Here is an 18,152-nt window from a genome sequence, read left to right as displayed (position 1 = left end):
GAAATTCTAGAGGAAAGTTCCATGCACCCCCTTTCCTTGAGTAAAAATTCTATTTCCAAGGTGGGTGGCTGGGTAGATCTTGGGCATGGAAGTCATATAGACCACAGGCCCAGGCCTCCAGAGGGAGAACAGTGTCCAGCTTCTAATCAGAAAGAGATGCTCATGTTCTAATATGAATTCTTTCGTCCCAAGGCCTTGTTCCCCCACTGTCTCTTTTCTCTAGCAGATTTCTGAAAAGCCCAGGCTTCCCCCACTCTCTACCCCGCATCCCCACTCTGACACCGATTCACTCTGGGACCCTCAGCGTCATTTCTGCATTTTGAGCCTCAGCCTCAATCTCTGTAAACAAGGAGACTGATCTCAACAATCCCCAAGACTTAGCACTTTTTTGAAACATGGAAACAAAGGCCCAGAAGGAGGATAGGGGCTTTTCTGGGCTCACACAACAAAGAGGAAGGCAGGTTTTGTGACTCCTAAAAACGTTTGAGATGGCTGCCTCTTTAAGCCACCTCCTCCCCTCTTCCCCCTACCCCTTTGGCCATTCACCTCACAGGCTTCTTTTTTCTGGGGTGACTCCTCTGGGGGATTGAGTCAGAAAGGAGGGGAGGGTCTGAGCACTTGAGGAGAAGTGGGGGAGGAACGGGGACTTGGTGGCTATTTCCAAGGAGAAACACAAACATACATCATCTCAAATATCAGAAATCTCTCCGTGATGCTTTCCAGGGCCCAGCCCTCCAAAAGAATAGGATGAATGGGGCTGGGAGTCCGCATCTGGTTCCCATCAATTGCAGAGAAAAAGAAGGCAGCCTGGAGAGTGGACTCGTGTTCTCTTCTTCCCTGGAAGAGTGAGTCAGCTTTGTATCCTCTCTGACCCAGGGCCATTTTTTTGCTCACCCCAGCCAATTCTGGCCCAGCCTGCCCCTCTCTGGACCTGGCCAGAGGCTAAAAGCCAGGTACCCCTTGAAAAATCATCTTATCTACTGCCCCTATTTTATTGAGGAGACTGAGGAAGAGCAGGGAAGGGGGACTAGGTGACCTTGTAGAAGGTGACCCAGAAAACAATGTTATTTGTCTTTCCATTAATAATAGTTTGATATCATTTGTACAAACTTACATTCTCTTCTTCCAGTTATTAAATACTTTCCTCAGAATTTCCCTAACTATGAGGCATGTAGTAGAGGAAACTGAGGCACAAAGGAGAAAGGGAGAGAAAGACACATAGAGAGAAACAAGAGACAGAAACAGACAAACACAGAGAAATACAGAGAGATGGAGGGAGGTAGGAAAGGAATAAGGGGGGAGAGAAAGATAAAGAGACAGAGGCAGACAGAGATGGGAGAGAGACAGAGACAAAGACAGAGACACACAGACAGAGACAGAGAAATGAGAAAGACAGAGACAAAGTGCTGAGAGACAGACACACAGTGAGACACAAGACACAGATTTTTTCCCATCTGGGTCTCAAGTTTTGCTGCCATTTCAGAGGAGAGTCTGGCTCCCACTTTGCCTCATTCACAGAGCTGTGGCAAGATAAAATGTCACCACAGAAAGTGGAGGATGGGTTAGAAATGATGTCCTTAGAAAACTTAGGGTTCTAGGGACTTGGGTGGGGGGAGGAGAATCTTGCAGGCAGTGTTTGCTATAGAAGGAACAGGGCTGAATTTAGACTTCTGTGAACTGGAATCGAACCCTAGATCTGACTTAATACCCATGTGGATCTTGGCAAATTTATTTGGCGCCTCTGTGCCTCAGTTTATGCATCTATAAAGTGAGGAGGTTAGACAAGAAGCCTCTTGAGTCTTACATGGCTCTAAATGAAGGATTTCATGGTTAAGATCCTGCTCAATCATGACAACCCTGAATTTCGGCCCTCAAGGGCAAGACTCAGAGGCCTGTTCCTGTTGGGACTTCTCTGGCAGGGCTGGTCAGATATGGGCATGCTCATGAGAAGCCATCAGCTTCATGTCTGGGGGCATAACTCACCTCCCTGCCTGAAGCTCTGGGCCTAAAATGGCAGGAAGTCGTCCACTTCCACCCTGAGGAAGGGGTTGAACCAGGTCCGGATTCGCCAGACAGTCCTCTGGCCAATGATTGGGGGAAGAAGGCACTCATAGGGGCTGGGGTTCACTATATACATATAAAACAGGACGCTGAAGATGAACAGGCATAAACCCGCCTTGCTGAAGATGGTCCAGGATTTCCTGAGGGGATAGGAGGGAAGAGGAGAAGAGATGAAGTCGGAGGGAGCGCCTCCCTGACACTGCTCTGCTGGGCAGGGTGCCCTACTCTGGGGCAGAAAGCACGGGATTTGGACAAGAATCTCAGCTCGGTCACTCCTTCCTTATGGGATCTTGGCCGAGCTGCTAAGCTCTCCAAGCTTTGGGTTCCTGGATGCTACCTAAAATGAGAGATGCCAACTAGACACCTGAGGTTTCTCCCAACTTTGACATATTATGTCTAGTGTTTACATTCCTTGTTCTAGGAGCTCTTTCAGCTCACATTATTTTTTGTTCTGAGATTTCTTCTAACATTCTGTGTTCTGAGGCTTCTCCCACCACTATTCTTCTTTTTTTTTTTTCCCCCTGCCTTGAGGCTGGGGTTAAGTGACTTGCCCAGGGTCACACAGCTAGGAAGTGTTAAGTGTCTGAGCCCAGATTTGAACTCGGGTCCTCCTGCTGAATTCAGGGCTGGTGCTCTATCCATTACACTCCCCCCCACTATTCTATGATCTTATTTATTTGAGGGGCTTGGGGGAAAACCAACTGAATTGCCAAAAAGTTAATTTCAACCCTCAGTCCTCAATGCTTCTAGGTACAGTAGAGATTTGAGCCAGGAGTTTTGGTCCTAAAGAGATCGAGAATTAGTCCACAGATTATGTTCCCAGAAGCCACCATCTACGGCTTACAATGCTTCCATCATTGAACATTTTAACTTTAGCATTTCAGAGAGCACCTGGCCCAGTCAAGGAATCCTTTCTGAAATGTTCATGGGGGTATAGGGGAGGTGGGAATCAAGCCTCTGCTTGAATCACTCCTGTGACAAGCAGCTCACTACTTCTAGAGACAGAAAACTCTATTTTATTATTGGAGAACTCTAATCATTAGTTTAATACCTTTTAACTTCCAGTTGGTGTTCTTGTTTCTGCCCTGTAGAGCCCAGCAGCAAAAGGCAAATCTTTTTTTCATTTAACAGTCTCTTAAATACAGGAAAGCAGCTACCAAGCCATCTCCTTGCGCTAAAATTGCCAAATTGCTTAAGTTGATTCTTATACAATGTGGTCTTTGGGCCCTTTACCCATTTCAGTTGCTCTTCTCTGTTCACTTTCCACTTTATCAATATCCTCCCTTAAAATGTGGTGCCCACAACTGTCAGAACCCATCTTAGTTGCTCTTTTCTGGACACTTTCCAGTTTATTAATATTCTCCCTAAAATGTGGCACCCAGAACTGCCTGAACTTCTCCAGAGACGACCTGACAGGGTAGAAGACCATAGGATCATCTCCTCTTTATTCCCGGACAGGGTAGAAGATCATAGGATCATCTCCTCTTTATTCCCGGACGCTGCCTCTTGCTACAACCTAAGATCTCATTGGCTTTCTTGGTTGCTATACTATATAACTTTGAAGTTCACTGAGACCATCAGATCTTTTTCAGGCAAACTTGTGAAGTTGATTTTTAAAAACCCTCAAACCCAAACCCTCAAAAGCATGATCATATTTTTATCCCTTTGAATGTCCTTTTATTAGATTTAACTCAATATCCTAGCCTGCCAGAATCTTTATTTGGCTCTTAATTTAGTACATTAACCATCCCCTACCCCCCCTAATATTCAGCAAATTTCATCTACTATCCTATCCAAGTCACTCATAAGAATGTTAAGCAACAGAGACCAAGGATAGATTCCACTGGTGACATTTACCCACCCACCCCCAATTGGGGTCCTGCTCTCCCCCACCCCTGCCATTGATAATTTGTGGGTCTCATTGAGCACAACTATGACCAATGAAGTCAAGGCTTGTTGTCTTTCTCCAGGGAATGGAAGGTGCCTTGATATGATGTGCTGACCCAAACCACCCTTGAATGTTCTTTTCCTTGGGAATGAGTTTCCCATGGAATATAATGGGAAAACTTCACCTACCTGGTCCAACAGTTGTCTTCTTCTTTTATACAGGGTGGTGGCTCCGGTGGCTAGGGCAGAAAGAGACATGGAGGAGCTTACTGGGAGCTGGGAAATGGAAGGGACCTCCAATTCCCCCTCCTCCATTGTAACATTAAGTGATGGAGGATCCCAGGATTATGTATTTAGAATTGGAAGGGCTTTATAGACCAAACTTATTTTATGGGAAACTTGGACTCAGAGAAATAATGGCCCTTTGGTTCTAACCTTGACTTCCCAGTTGACCATCGTGTCTGTGTGCATATAAAATGCTCCTTTACACACTGACAGCCCATGTGCTCATTACAAAGCACGCTTACAAAAATTGGTTCCCTATGGGGACAACATCCAAGTAGAAGAAGTATATTTCTCATTAAAAGCCAAGGTTGTGAAAGGACACTGAGCCCAAAGTCAGCTTCACTTCCTAACTTGGAAATTGACTTCAGTAACGGTCTTGGGCAGACGAGAGTTTAAAGGATTAGGGGATATTGGGCAAATCACTTAAGCAGTCTGGGACTCAGGGACCTCAGACCATAGACATAAAACACAGCAGAGCTTAGAGATCACCCAGCCTAGTGATGCTCAACTTGGATGAGTTGTGTGTGTGTGTGTGTGTGTGTGTGTGTGTGTGTGTGTGTGTGGAATCTGAGAAGCCATGTGTGAACCAAGCATTGTCATTTCAATTTTATCTAGAACCAACAAAACTTGTGCTATGAATTCAGCTGTGTGTGTGTGTGTGTGTGTGTGTGTGTGTGTGTGTGTGTGTGTGTGTGTGTGTGGTTCATGAAGCTTTCTGGCATTAAAATGGCCAGAAATTTCAGGATTTCCTACTTGAAAAGATTGGGAAGTAATGCCCAAACTTTTCCCCTTCTCCCAGCTTTTTTTTTTTGCTCAGTCATTTCATTCAAATTTAACTCTGTAAATTTTCTTGACAAAGATACTGAAGTGATATGTCATTTCCTTCTCCAGCTCATGCTATAGATGAGAAAACTGAGGCAGAGAAGGTTAAGTGACTTGCCCAGGATCACACAACTAGTGTCTGACGCTGGATTTGAATCCAAATCTTCCCGATTGCAGACCCATTGCTCTACCCATCAGAAAGCCACCTAGCTGCCCAGAATTTTACTGATGGAAAAAATGGAAGTCTAGAGGGAAACATTATCCAAGATCATGCAGTGAATTAGGGACAAGACAGGGCTGGTCTGCTCTTTTTCCTGAGCCCACCTGCCTCATGTGGAAAATATTTGGCTCCCACTGACTAACTTGATGGGAGCAGGAAGGAAAGGAAAATATGCTCACCTTCTTTTCTGGCATAGCCAAGCCTCTCCTGGTCACATTTTGGCCCTGGGCCTTGTCCCTGCGCAAATCCAAGATAGCAGAGACTGTTCCAGAAGCCCTGGGAAATCCAGTTTTCCATGGGCATAATTCTGCTCTCCCTGGATGTGTGATCGGGGGAGGGAGAGGGTGTCCTGGGATGAAGGTGGCAAGGATGTCTTTTTGGCTGGACCCTCCTTCCCACTTCCTCCACTCTCTGAATCTTATTGGGGTGGGGGTGGGGGGTTAGCTGAGACAGAGCAGCTCCTGCTCTGTGGGAGGGGGGCAGCAGGAGGGAAGGGGGCAGTTCTGGCAGGGCTCATGGCTACTCTCGGTCGGGGTCCTATTTGCCTATATTCACCGAAGAATTTCCATTCGAATGTCTTCTACCTCATCTAACACAGTTCGGATATCCTTTTTGAGATTCTGAAACCAGAACAGGGGAAAGAGCCTCTGTATTTTCTCAGTCTCCTCCTGCCCCACCCCTTCCCTGCTGCTGGGTGTGGACCCTCTCTACTTCTTCCCCCAGTCTATGTGTCCTCATCCACTCCTCCCAGGCCCATTCCCAGTCCTGCCTCTTTCTCCATTCTACTGCCCTCTGCTGGCTGGCTGCCCCATCTTTTGCATCCTCACATCCTCCCAGCTCAGTTTCCTCTTCCATTCCCTCAGCCCACTCTCATCTGGTCCCTCAGCACGTCCCTCTGCCCTAAACACTTGGGATATCTGGGTGGGGGGCGCTCTTCTGAGCTGCTGGGTCTCTGGGGAAATGAGCTTGGAATGAGCTGCCTCTTCTGGAAGGGGGAAGAGCTCTCCCGCTCCTTGGGTCTGAGCAGCCTCTTAGCCTTCTCTGCCTCTGCTTCTGCCCTAGCCTAGCTAGGGGGCTCCCCAGAGGTCTGGCTGTGACCAATAACCCCTCCTCTCCCACTTCCCACCCGGGAGACCCATCAGCCTACCAGAAGACCTTCAGCCTGGTCAGTCAAGGACATGTGAACTTCACTCATGCCATCCCACACCTGTGCAAGGAGGAACAGCAGACCTGGCTGCTGTCATGGAGTCATGGAGTTGATCCAATTCTTCATACTTTTTCCACCACCCACTCCACCCACCACGATGGGCTCTGCCCTGGGTCGTCACTTGTTTGTCCACAGAAAGCCTGCAGAAAAGGTGTCCTAGACACTCCTCCGGGAATCAGAAGGGCGAGGTATGACTTGGCTCTGACAAGGCAAAAGTCCCTTGACAGATATCGCCAAGTCTTAAAGTTGCCTCATCTATAAAATGGGGACGAATACCTACCTCACAGAGCTGTTCTACAATTGAATGTTATCCTCTCCATCACTAATACCAGCGGTTTCCTATTCTCTCGTTCTCAGAGAAATGACAAAAGGGCTCTCAACTTCAAATGAGCAATCGCTCAGTCATTTTTCTGTCACATCCAGCTCTTCATGACCTCATTTGGGGTTTTCTTGGCAAAGACCTTGAAGTGCTTTGCCATTTCCTTTTCCTTTTACAGATGAAGAAACTGAGGCAGATGGGATAAAGTGAGTTGCCCAGGGTCACACAGCTAGTAAGTGTTTGAAATTTTTTTTTTTTTACTAGGAAATGTTAAGTGTCTGAGGCCAGTTTTGAATGCAGGTCCTCCTGACTTCAGGGCAGGTGCTCTCCCGCTGAGCCACCCAGCTGCCCCATGTGACTCTTTTTCAACATCCTTTTCCTCATAGGTAAAAGGAGTACTAGTTGCTCTTTAAGGTTCCTTCCAGCCTCTGATATCCTGTGATTCTATAAGACTTCAAGACAAGGGGAACGGCGAATTTTCCTTGGGTGGGGATTAGGATGGCCCCAAGCTAGGGAATGGTGATACAGGATTCCACTTGGCCACAGTCTTAAGGAGCCCCCTCAGGCCAACAACTGCTTCCCTTTCTATCCATCACCACCATCGTCATCACCACCACCACCATCACATATGGATTATTTTGCATCCGATCTGTGGCAGAGCTCGTCAAGCTCTTATTGGTCTGATCATCAGCCACAGTCTGGCACACAGCAATTCGACTAACATAGTGATGCCATTTTGGTCCTCTTCAAGAATGAAGGACAATAATCATCTAACCAACCAACCAACCAATGAACTGCCTCCATCACCATGGTCACAGCACCACCACCATCATCATCATCATCATCATCACCACCACCATCATCCTCCTCCTCCATTCATGGAGTGCTTGTCACGCTGTTAATTTTTACAATTATTATCTCATTGAATCTTTACAATAACCATAGGAAGCAAGTGCTACTATTCTCAGTACGGTTAAGTGACATGCCCAAGGTCTCTCAGCTAGTAAGTATCTGAAGCTGCATTTGAACTTAGGTCTTCATGATTTCTATCCACTGTACCACTTAGCTGTCCCTTTGACAAAATACTTCCTCCATGAGAAGTGATGCAAGAGTTATTCTTCCAATTTTACAGATGAAGCAACTAAAGTCAAGAGAATCATAGGATCTCAGAGCTTCCCAGCAGTTCAGAGGTCAACAGGCCAATTGGTACCCAAACTAAAGGTCAAGTGACTTGATCAGGAAGATACTCCAATCAATGATGGAGACTGAACCAAGACTTTCTGACTACCCAGCCTCTGTTCAAATTCCCACTATGCTAAGGCTATCTTCTAGAAAGAATACACACATACATACTTACATCCATGCATACTATACATTTACAAATAGATAGAATTTGATCCTTATTGAAAGCTCAGGTCGTTTTTATATTATTCCCACTATACAGATAAGGAAACTGAGACTTGCTCAGAATCAACGCTGGTAGATGTCTGAAGCAGAATTTGAACTCAGGTCTTCTGACTCCAAACCCAGTCCCTGGTAATTTACCCTTTAACTACTCTGCTCTCTCACCAAATTGCTTAAAGGTATCTTAGAGTTTAATAAACAAAGTATCTTAGAATCCATGAAACAGTCTTTTAAAAAGCGTTTTAAATGATAGAAACAGTGTTTCTAATTCTTAGAAATGTACTTTTAAAGCCCAGGTGGTGTTTATATTATCCCCACTATACAGATAAGGAAACTGAGACTTGCTCAGAATCAAAGCTGGTCAGTGTCTGAAACAGAATTTGAACTCAGGTATTCTGACTCTAAGTCCAACTCCTGGTTGTTCATCCTTGAACCACTCTGCCCTCTCACCACATCCCATCAACAAACTGCTTAAAGCTATCCTAGAATTTAGCAAACAAAGTATCTTAGAATCCATGAAACAGTCTTTTAAAAGGGGTTTTAGATGATGGAAACAGTTTCTAATTCTTAGAAACATACTATCTAACTCTTAGAATCTTGCCATTAAACTTGACAATTTAGACACAAAATATCCACTATCCCTAGAAACAAAGTCTCTTAGAATTTGGCAACAAATTTGAATACTAATTTTAGAAATCAAGTCTTAGAAGTTTTATAACAAAGTGTCTTAAAGTACAAGCACATGCTGGTGGGCTTTGAGTTCCTGAGCTTTGTTAACATGTTATCTTATAGAACAATGTTTCTTAGAATTTTAGAAACATTAAAAATTCTAAGAAAAAGGTATCCGAATTTTAGAGACAAACTATTTTAGAAATAATTGCTGACTTTTCCAAAGGTTTCCCTCTTTAGAAATAAGAGTGTTAGATTCTCAGAATTATTCAGAGACTGAAACCTTTAGACACAGAGGAGTTGAATCTACCAGAACACTTTAAACTTTAGAAAGTGAATCTTAAATTGAGTTAGAAGACTCCGTTGTTGCTAGATGTTACTATAGAGGCAAATCACAGAAGACTCTGAGCTCAGTTTTCCCATCTGTAAATGGGGATAACAATAGCATAAGAGTTTTCACTGGATCATGGGTTGAGGACCTTTTAAAGAAATCTTGTCAGGAAATGCCATCTGCAACCAGAAAAAGAACTAGGGAGACTGAATGTAAATGAACACATGTTATGTTCATATCTTTTTTTCTGTTTTTTAAAAATCTCTCCCATGATTTTTCCTTTTTGCTCAGATTTTCCCCTTCCAAAATGATTCATAAAGCAATGTGTATCAAAAATAAAAAAGAGATCTTGTTAAACCATCATTTTTCTAGATGGGGAAGCTGAGGCTTGTGGAGGGGCTTGTTCAGACTCTCATGGCCCAGATTCAGTCTTAGATCTCCTGACCCCAGCCTGGGTGAGGCTCTTGGGACCCACTACTGCCTTGATCACTTTTGACAACTACAGAACTTGGCAAAGCTTGAAGCTCTTTAAAAAACAGCAGTGACTGTTGCTATTGTGGTGGTTGTTCTTATTTGGGGGGAATTCAGGAACAGGGTAGCAGGTAGCAGTAAGAATTTAGGCTCCAGTCGCCCCTGGCCCAAATCTTGTCACTGCTTTCCCCACATAGACCCAACGATGGGAACGTGGGGACTATGCCAAAGTCTGGGGGTGGAGCTGGGCCTTAGGCGGGGGTCAGTTTGGTTGGGAGATGGGGAAGGGATTAGATGACCCTTAAGAGATCCCACCCAGCTGAGGAGATTGGTGTTTTACCTCTGTGATGGACGTCTTCTTTCTCTCAAATGACAACCTCATCTGCTGCAGCTCTTTCTGAGGGCCAGAAAGGGGAGCCTTAGGAGGGCAGCTCAGCAGGCTGAGCTGTGGACTGCCCTCAGGTGGGGGCAGTGCCAGGGAAGATGGAGCCATCCAGGATGGAGCAAAGATTCCGAGGAGGGGAGGCCATGTCATTGGGCAATAAACCCCACCCTCTGCCAACCCCAGCCTGAGCTCGGTGCCCTTCCTTGCTGGCAGATGGGGGTGAGGTGCTGGGAGAATAAGGAGAATCAGGAAAAGTGGGGAAACATCTGGCAGGTGAGTGGGGTGGGGCCCTTCCTGCCCGGAATGGGCACAGAGAGCTGACAAGAACCTCTTCTCCTCCTCTCCCCAGAGGCGGCCAGTACCCAGAATTCCGAGCAGTAGTACTACCTCCCCAGGGTATCTCTCTGCAGGCGCCCTTAGGATTTTATAGGGCGGTGAGCTGGGGGAGACCGACTCTCAGGAAACTGGGGCTCCGATCCTTGAATAACATCATCCCCGTATGGCCAGACCCAAAGGACCTAGATCTGAAGCCCAGGGCTCTTTCTATCCCAGTCAGTGGCTTCTGCTGTCAGAGACTCCTCTGGGATCGGAGGCCAATGCACCAGCCACAGAGGTCAGCCTCCATTGGGACAAGTGGTCCCTCTAGACTTTGGGCTTCTCTTTGTCTTACCTGGGACTTTTCTGTGAAGGGGTCCTCACGAGGGCAGATTTTTTGTTTTAGCACCTGTACCGTCCTTGGGTCATCCATCATCTGGGGACATTCCTTGTCCTGGGACATTCCAGGGAGCCCCCAATAAAGTTATTTACCACAGCTGGGCCGGGGGAGGGGGGAGCCCTCCTACTCTGACCCACTGCCTCTCCTTCTCCTATCTCTGTCCCTTCCTCCAGGTTCTCCCCCCTCTCCCAGCCCAGCATCCTCCTTCAGGTTAAGCATCCTTGGCTCCCACTCCCTCCACCTCCATAGGCTGCTGGCCTCCCGGGCCCTCACCCAGGCCAGGATCTGTAACTGGCGCTGATGGTTGGGGCACACGGGAATAAAGTCCTGCCTTATCTCCCTCGGCTCCATGATGTCTTCAAGTCGTCCCCTCAGCTCCTGGTTCATATCTTTCTGTAAAGAGAGGTGGAGAGGATGCCAGGTGGAGGGGATCCAGGTTAACCTCCCTGTTCTGCTCCTTACTATCCACGAGATCTTAGAAGTAAGTCTCCTAAAGTCTCTGTGTTTCAGTGGCAAACGAATGAGTCAGGTTAGAGGACTTATAGTCCCTTTTAAGGGGCAGCTAGGGGGCGCAATGGATAGAGCACCAGCCCTGAAGTCAGGAGCACCTGAGTTTAAATGTGGTCTCAGACATTTAACACTTCCTGGCTGTGTGACCCTGGGCAAGTCACTTAACCCCAATTGCCTCAGGAAAAAAAAAAATAAAACAAAGTCCCTTTTATCTCTAAAGCCCATGAAATTGGAAGAAGCTCAATGGGCTCATTTTTTCTGATGGGAACACTGACCTTGGGCCCTGCCAACTCTGACAAAAAAAAAAATCCAACTCTGACATCTGCCCAAATTCTGGCTCTGAGCTCAATCCCTTCACCAGCCTCTGTCCTGTCCCTTACTTATTCCCGTCACAGCAGCCATTCTGTACTTCAGTGACCATTCCTTCTGAGAAGGGGGTGGGACATTGAGGAGAGGGGAGAGGGCAACAAGCTAGGAGAGAAAGGAGAAGGGGCCACTGAGCACCTGAAGCAGCTGTGTGTCTAGGAGGGAGTTAAGTTCTAGGAATAACCGGGTCTGGGAAAACTGGGATGGGATTAAGATCCTAAGGAACTAGCTTCTCAATCTAGCCTTCTTCACCTGCCAACATTATGAGTACAGGATCTGAAGCTGAGAGGACACTTGGAATGAAGAATCAGAGCTGGGAGGGGCCTTAAAACAAGGGATGTCAGAGCTGGGAGGGGCCTTAGAACAGGGGATGTCAGAGCTGGGAGGGGCCTTAGAACAGGGGATGTCAGAGCTGGGAGGGGCAAGGGATGTCAGAGCTGGGAGGGGCCTTAGAACAGGGGATGTCAGAGCTGGGAGGGGCAAGGGATGTCAGAGCTGGGAGGGGCCTTAGAACAGGGATGTCAGAGCTGGGAGGGACCTTAGAACAGGGGATGTCAGAGCTGGGAGGGGCCTGAGAACAGGGGGTCTTAGGGGTGGGAGGGACCTTAGAACAGGGGATGTTAGGAGTGGGAGGAGCTTTATAAATAGAAAATCTATGCCAATAAATCAATCAGCAACCATTTAATAATCACCTGTATGTCCCAGGTGCTGGGGATACAAATGCCAAAAACAAATCCTTCCTTGAAAGATAATTACATTTACATATGGGGGAATTGAAGTCAAAGAACTTAAAATGTCCCCAGGCATGCACCTAGTACATAGCCCCTGCCCACCTGGCTCTCCCACATGAGTGACACTGTGCGCAAGTCCCTAAACTTTCTTTCTTGTGCCTCAGTTTTCTCATTTAAAACAGGGACAAAGATGTTTGGCATCCTTCCCACAGAGCCATTGCAAAGCAGTAAAAAACAAAACAAAACCTTATGGTGCAGGAAGAATGAGTTATTATGGATATTAATATGAGCTCCCCCTTGCCTGTGCAGGGCCCTTCAATGACTCCTGTGGCCTAGAGAGCAATAGCAAGTCCTCAGCTATATCGCTGGGGGCTCCAGAATGTATCTCTACAACTTAGTGCTGTGTGACTTTATGCAGGTTAATTATCTTGCTCTTTAAGGCTGTTGGATCACATGAATTCTGAGGACTTTTGTGTAATGTCCAGGCTGGTTTTCTGGAGGTCCTTCGAATGGGCCTTGATAAACACCACGGGAATGGTCAGAAACAGAGTCGAGAGTCTTTATTCTGGCTCAATCTTGATCTTAGTGCAGGAGGCAGGAGAGCCACCAAGAGTATGGTCCAAGATGGAGTGTCTCTTTTCCAGTCCTTCTCAGCCCTTAAATACCCTAACACAATCATTACAACATATTGAACATGAACTAGAGAACCATGATATCACCACACTAAGTACTAAGTATAAATGGGAACTCCAGAACCATTATCTCATCAATTACACTGAATTAACACCTTGTTGTAAGTATCCTTGCTTCAAGTATACTTCTCTAGAGTTCTGGCCCTCTACACCTTTGCATTTATGAACTTTCAAAGTCAAGAAAGGCTCATTGAGATTGAGGAACTAGAGTCCCAAAGTCTTATCTTCAGAGTGTGTGTGTGTGTGTGTGTGTGTGTGTGTGTGTGTGTGTGTGTGTGATTCTTTGGACAGCACTGACAGGCATGTTTAAGGTCACCCCATCTCTAGAGTTGGAAGACATCTTGGAGTTCACCTACTGTATTATTTTACAGATAGGGAAACTGAGGCTCTGGGAGTCATCTGTCCACAGGTACTTATTATCTTCTTGATACTTCCACCTTTTTTGCTTTGGGGACACTGCTCTCTCCTGGTCCCCTTCTTTCCTGTCCTTCAGTTGACTTTGCTGTCATGTTCCCATGTCAGATTTCCTAACTGTGTGTGTTGCCCAAAGCTTTGCTCTTCTCCTTTCTCTTACCACTGTGCCATTTGGTGATATCAGTAGTTCCCAAAGGTTTAATAGACATCTCTGGGCCAATGACTCCCAGGTCCATCTGCTTTCCCCTCTACATGTAATCTCTTAACCTCAAGTTCTCCTCGCTTGTGAAATAGGGATATTAAAATTAATAACACCTACGTCACAGGGTTATTTTGAGGATCAAGTGAGATAACATGTAAAGGGCAGACTTGGAAGTGCTGTATCCATATGATGATGAATGGAGAGCCCTCCCCCCAATAACTCAGGCTGGTGACCTCTATGTCAGGCTCATTGTGTCTCACGCCAGCCACATCTTGCTGTTTCTACCTCCCCAGCATAGATGGTGTCTGCCCCCTGATTCAGTGGCTACCTACTTTAGACCTCATCCATTCTCTAATGGACTCATCTCCAAGCCTCGAATCTTATTCTTTCCTTCCTCTCTCCTACCAAAGTGAAGAACTGACTATCACCCCTTAATCGGCAAATGTCAGTGGTTCCTTATTGCCTCATGGCTTGAATAATTATTCGAAACTTAAAGCTCTTCCCATCCTGCACTTACCCTGTCTTTCCATGCATCGTTTTCCTTTAGGTGCCCTAAAGTTTAGACAAACTGTTCTTCTTGCTGTTCTTCCCATCAAATATTCATTTTCCCATCTCTGTGCATTTGCCCAGGCTGTGTCCCATGCCTGAATGCCCTCTCTTCTTCTCACTTTCTCTTTGAAAGTCTTGATTTCCTTCAAATAGGATCTTCCATATGAAGCCTTCCTTCCCTTGTTCCAGAGCTGCTAGCACACAACTCCTTCTCCACGTTACCTTTTGCAAAAATACATTCTGCCTCTACCCATATATCTACATGTTGCCTCCCCCACTAGAAAAGAAGTTCTTGAGGGCAGAATTGTTTCACTTTTGACTTTGTATCCTCACCAAGGGCACACTGTAAGTGCTTAAATAAATGCTTGTGGATTGATTGGCATTTTTCACCTTCCAGGCTAGAGTTTTTTGTTTGTTTGTTTGTTTTGTATTTTCACTTTTTTCACACCCCAGAGTCCTGACAAGATTCCAAATGACTAGTTTTAGAGATATAAGGAACCTTAAAAGCCCAATCCTCTCATTTTTCACATGGGGAAACTGAGGCATAAAGAGGCTAATTGACTTGCTGTGGGGAGTTTGAGCTCTTCCTGATTCTACTCTCTATCCATTACCCAGTATTGTTTAAGCCAGACACAGTTTAAAGGGTGCTTTGAGTTCATGAGGCCCCTACCAGTCTTTGGTTGGCCTCCTCTAGCTCCAGGATGGTGTTCCTCTCCTCACAGGGGGTCAGGTTCACCAGCGAGCAATGAAGAAGCCGGGGTTGGCCCATTACTGCGTGGGACTGCAAAGGTGGTGGTGGTGGGGGTGGAGGTGGTGGGTACCCGTGTAATCTCTCTCTGCTATTGTAGGAAGACAAAGAAACAGGCTAGTGAGCGCCATGGTCACCCTATGTTTGAGGTCATCTTATGAAGATGAAACATGCAGGAGTAGTGGGGTGTGAGGGGCGCAGGGAGACACAGTGGAAACCCAAGGACCTGGGGGGTGGGGAGTGTATGTGTGTGTGCCTATAGAGCATAGTGTGGGCTCAGGGACACAGAGAGAGTTAGGGACTTGGCGGGGTGTGGGGCGTGGAAGTGATAGATAGGGAGGTGTGTGTGTGTGTGTGTGTGTGTGTGTGTGTGTGTGTGTGTGTGTGTGTGTGTGAGAACTTCTGGAGAGTGATGGAGCAGGACAGGAGGTACGAGGTTTTCAGGCTTTGGGGGACAAGGTTTTCTCCCCCCAGAATCCTTCCTTTAACAAAACTCACTACCCACACCTATAAGTAATTTGGGGTCAGAGCTTTGCCTTTGGGTTCCTTAAAGGCAGCCCCTTTATTCATAAGACCAAGGCTGAGTGTTCTAGGCTAGAAAGGTCAGGGAACTGGCCTCTGATATCCTTGGGCTAGTGAGCAGGTGAGCCAGAGGGGAAAACCTGGGACAGGCTCTTCTGGAGCCTTCATTATTGGGCTGAGAAAGATCTGGGATTGGAATTCCCAGGAGCTTAAGTCTCCATAAAAGATCTGGAGTCTGTCTCCTCTCTCTCTCTTTCAGGACTAGTCCCCATCCCTCAGATCCACTACCTTCTTCCCTTGCCTGACCTGTCCCTCCCTTTCTCAATCTTTTCTACTCTTTGCTTCTCCCAGAGCCCCAGTTTTTGCCCTTCATATCTGTTCTCTCTTCCCCCCCCCTTTTTACCTCTTTGCCTCCATCTGTGGTTTTCTTTCTTCACTTATCTCTACCTGTTTTTTTTTTAATCTCTATCTTGGTACTACTTCCCTGACTGTTTCTACCTGCTCTCAACTCTATGTCTAAATCTCCGTACTCTGTATTTCTGTTATCTTCCTTCTTCCCTTTCTCTGTCTCTTTGTCACTGTCTTTGTCTCTCTCTGAATTTCTATCTGCTCTCTCTCCCTTTCTGTCTCTGTAACTAGAATCTCACAAGTTGTGGTTGTTTTTTTAAATACTCCATCCTTGAGGTGTGTGTGTGTGTGTGTGTGTGTGTGTGTGTGTGTGCTCGTGCACCTGACCTTGAGCTTCAGCCTAGATCTCCACAGTTTTAATGGCCTAAACTAGCCCCAAATGGCTTCCCTTAAATGTTCCTGAGACAAGGAAAGATAGAATCTTTGAACTAACAGCTAGAACTCTTTGTAAACAGATCTAAGTTGCAATGGCCCATAAAGATTATACTGTTCAATCCCTGCTGTTTTCCAAGGACTGGGAAACTGAGGTAAAGACTATGTATAGTACAACTCCCTACAGTATAAGGAAACTAGTCCAAGGTTATAGACTAGCAAGTAAAAGAATTGAATTTGAACACAGGCCTTTCAATTTTTAAAAAAATTAATTAACTTAATATTTCCCCCAGTTAACATTTAATTTTTTTACATTGGATTTTAAAACTTTTGAGTTTTAGATTCCATCCCTTATCCCACCCCCAGAGCCCATTAAAAACCACATGTGAAGTTATGTAAAACATTTTCATGTGAAAGAAAACAGATTTCCCACCCTAAAATAAACAACTCTCAAGAAAAATAAAAGAGAAAGGGAAGGAAACAGAGAGATAAAAAGAGAAATACATACAAAGAAATAAGAGAAACAGAGACACAGAAGAGATGGAAACGGAGACAGAGATAGACACAAAGACAAATACACACATACACACACACACCCTGAAAGATATAGACAGAGACAAAAAGAGACAGAGGCAAGAGAGAAATAGAGACAGAGAGACACAAAAAGAGAGAGAAATACACACACAGAAAGGGAGGGAGAGAGAGAAAGAGAGAGACACACAGAGACACAGAGAGAAAGAGAGAGAGAGAGAGAGAGAGAGAGAGAGAGAGAGAGAGAGAGAGAGAGAGAGAGAGAGAGAGAGGAGAGAGAAGAGAGAGAGAGAGAAAGAGAGAGAGAGATAGTGTGTGTGTGTGTGTGTGTGTGTGTGTGTGTGAGAGAGAGAGAGAGAGAGAGAGAGAGAGAGAGAGAGAGAGAGAGAGAGAGAGAGAGAGAGAGAGGAGAGAGAAGAGAGAGAGAGAGAAAGAGACAGAGACAGAGACAGAGAGAGACAGAGACAGAGAGAGCACTTCAATCTGTGTTCAGACACAATCAGCATGAGTCCGGATAGGATTTTTCACCACATATTCCTTCAGAGTAGCCATGACTCATTGTGCTGCTGGAACTCAGGCCTTTCGGACTACAAACAGAGTGCTTTTCCCTCACTCTCAGCTGGCTAAACATGACCTGAGGGGGACTGGCCTTTAGCTGGTCACTTCCTGCACCAAGCTGATGAGCAAGTTGAAGGTCTCCCTCTGTCTCTCTCCCCACTCACTCTGCCTATGAGTGAGTCCATGGTCTGGGTCCAGGTCCCCCTGAGTACTTGCTCCCCCCTGCCTAGGCCCGGGGATGGGGAGGTGGAGTCAGTGACTTAGTTTACTCACAATTCCCCATGTGGGTTAGTCCAGGAATCATCCATCATGGATCCTGCTGGGAGAGAGACAGAAGTGGGGCCTGAGAAGAGGGCTTCCAGCCCAGGGAGGGCTCAGTTTCCCCACTTTTCAGCCTCGATGCCCCAGTTTCTAGTGTTCCCCGCTCCCTTTCCCAGCGGGGCTTTGATGTCTGACCTCAGTCCTCCCCTCCTCTATAGACAATGCAGTCCAGCCCCACCTGCGGGCCGTCCACAGTCCATAGCTTGTCATAAAGGACTCTGGAGGCAGGGGCGGAGCCTAGGAAGGCTGCTGGAGGAGGGGAGTCACAATAGGCCCAGAGAACTGAGCAGGGGAGTCCAGCTCAGACCTTCTCTCAGTGTCTTCTCCCAGGTCTGCAGCCAACAATTCCACTGCTTAACCCCTTCTCTGGGACTTTAAAGCAATAGCATCTCCTAAGTTTCTAAAACCAACCTATCAGTCAGTCAGTCAGTCAGTCAACAAGCATCCGTAAC

The 18,152-nt window shown here is 46.3% G+C and overlaps 1 protein-coding gene across 9 annotated transcripts; it reads right to left on the bottom strand.

The window, feature by feature from the left end:
* Positions 1-688: 688 nt before the first annotated feature.
* On the bottom strand, positions 689-17,922 carry CCDC188 (coiled-coil domain containing 188). 9 transcript variants are annotated; one of them, XM_074292505.1, is made up of 13 exons: positions 17,836-17,922; positions 17,653-17,695; positions 14,911-15,079; positions 11,050-11,169; positions 10,732-10,830; positions 10,017-10,073; positions 6,423-6,512; positions 5,831-5,895; positions 5,455-5,512; positions 4,138-4,187; positions 3,113-3,235; positions 1,984-2,201; positions 689-837 (listed from the first exon to the last, which is right to left on the bottom strand). In XM_074292505.1, exons 2-12 carry the CDS (start codon positions 17,688-17,690, stop codon positions 2,006-2,008), a joined length of 1,065 nt encoding a protein of 354 aa, XP_074148606.1. In that variant the 5' UTR covers positions 17,691-17,695; positions 17,836-17,922; the 3' UTR covers positions 689-837; positions 1,984-2,005. The 9 variants fall into 9 exon arrangements, with proteins under 9 accessions (XP_074148606.1, XP_074148635.1, XP_074148615.1 ...); XM_074292534.1 differs by having other exon boundaries at positions 6,423-6,482; XM_074292514.1 differs by having other exon boundaries at positions 17,653-17,698; positions 17,836-17,910.
* Positions 17,923-18,152: the final 230 nt, after the last annotated feature.

This window comes from Sminthopsis crassicaudata, chromosome 1, assembly GCF_048593235.1.
Source record: "Sminthopsis crassicaudata isolate SCR6 chromosome 1, ASM4859323v1, whole genome shotgun sequence".
NCBI lineage: Eukaryota > Metazoa > Chordata > Mammalia > Dasyuromorphia > Dasyuridae > Sminthopsis > Sminthopsis crassicaudata.
Note: the sequence above shows the minus strand (reverse complement) of the source record. Positions and strands in the feature narration are given on the sequence as shown.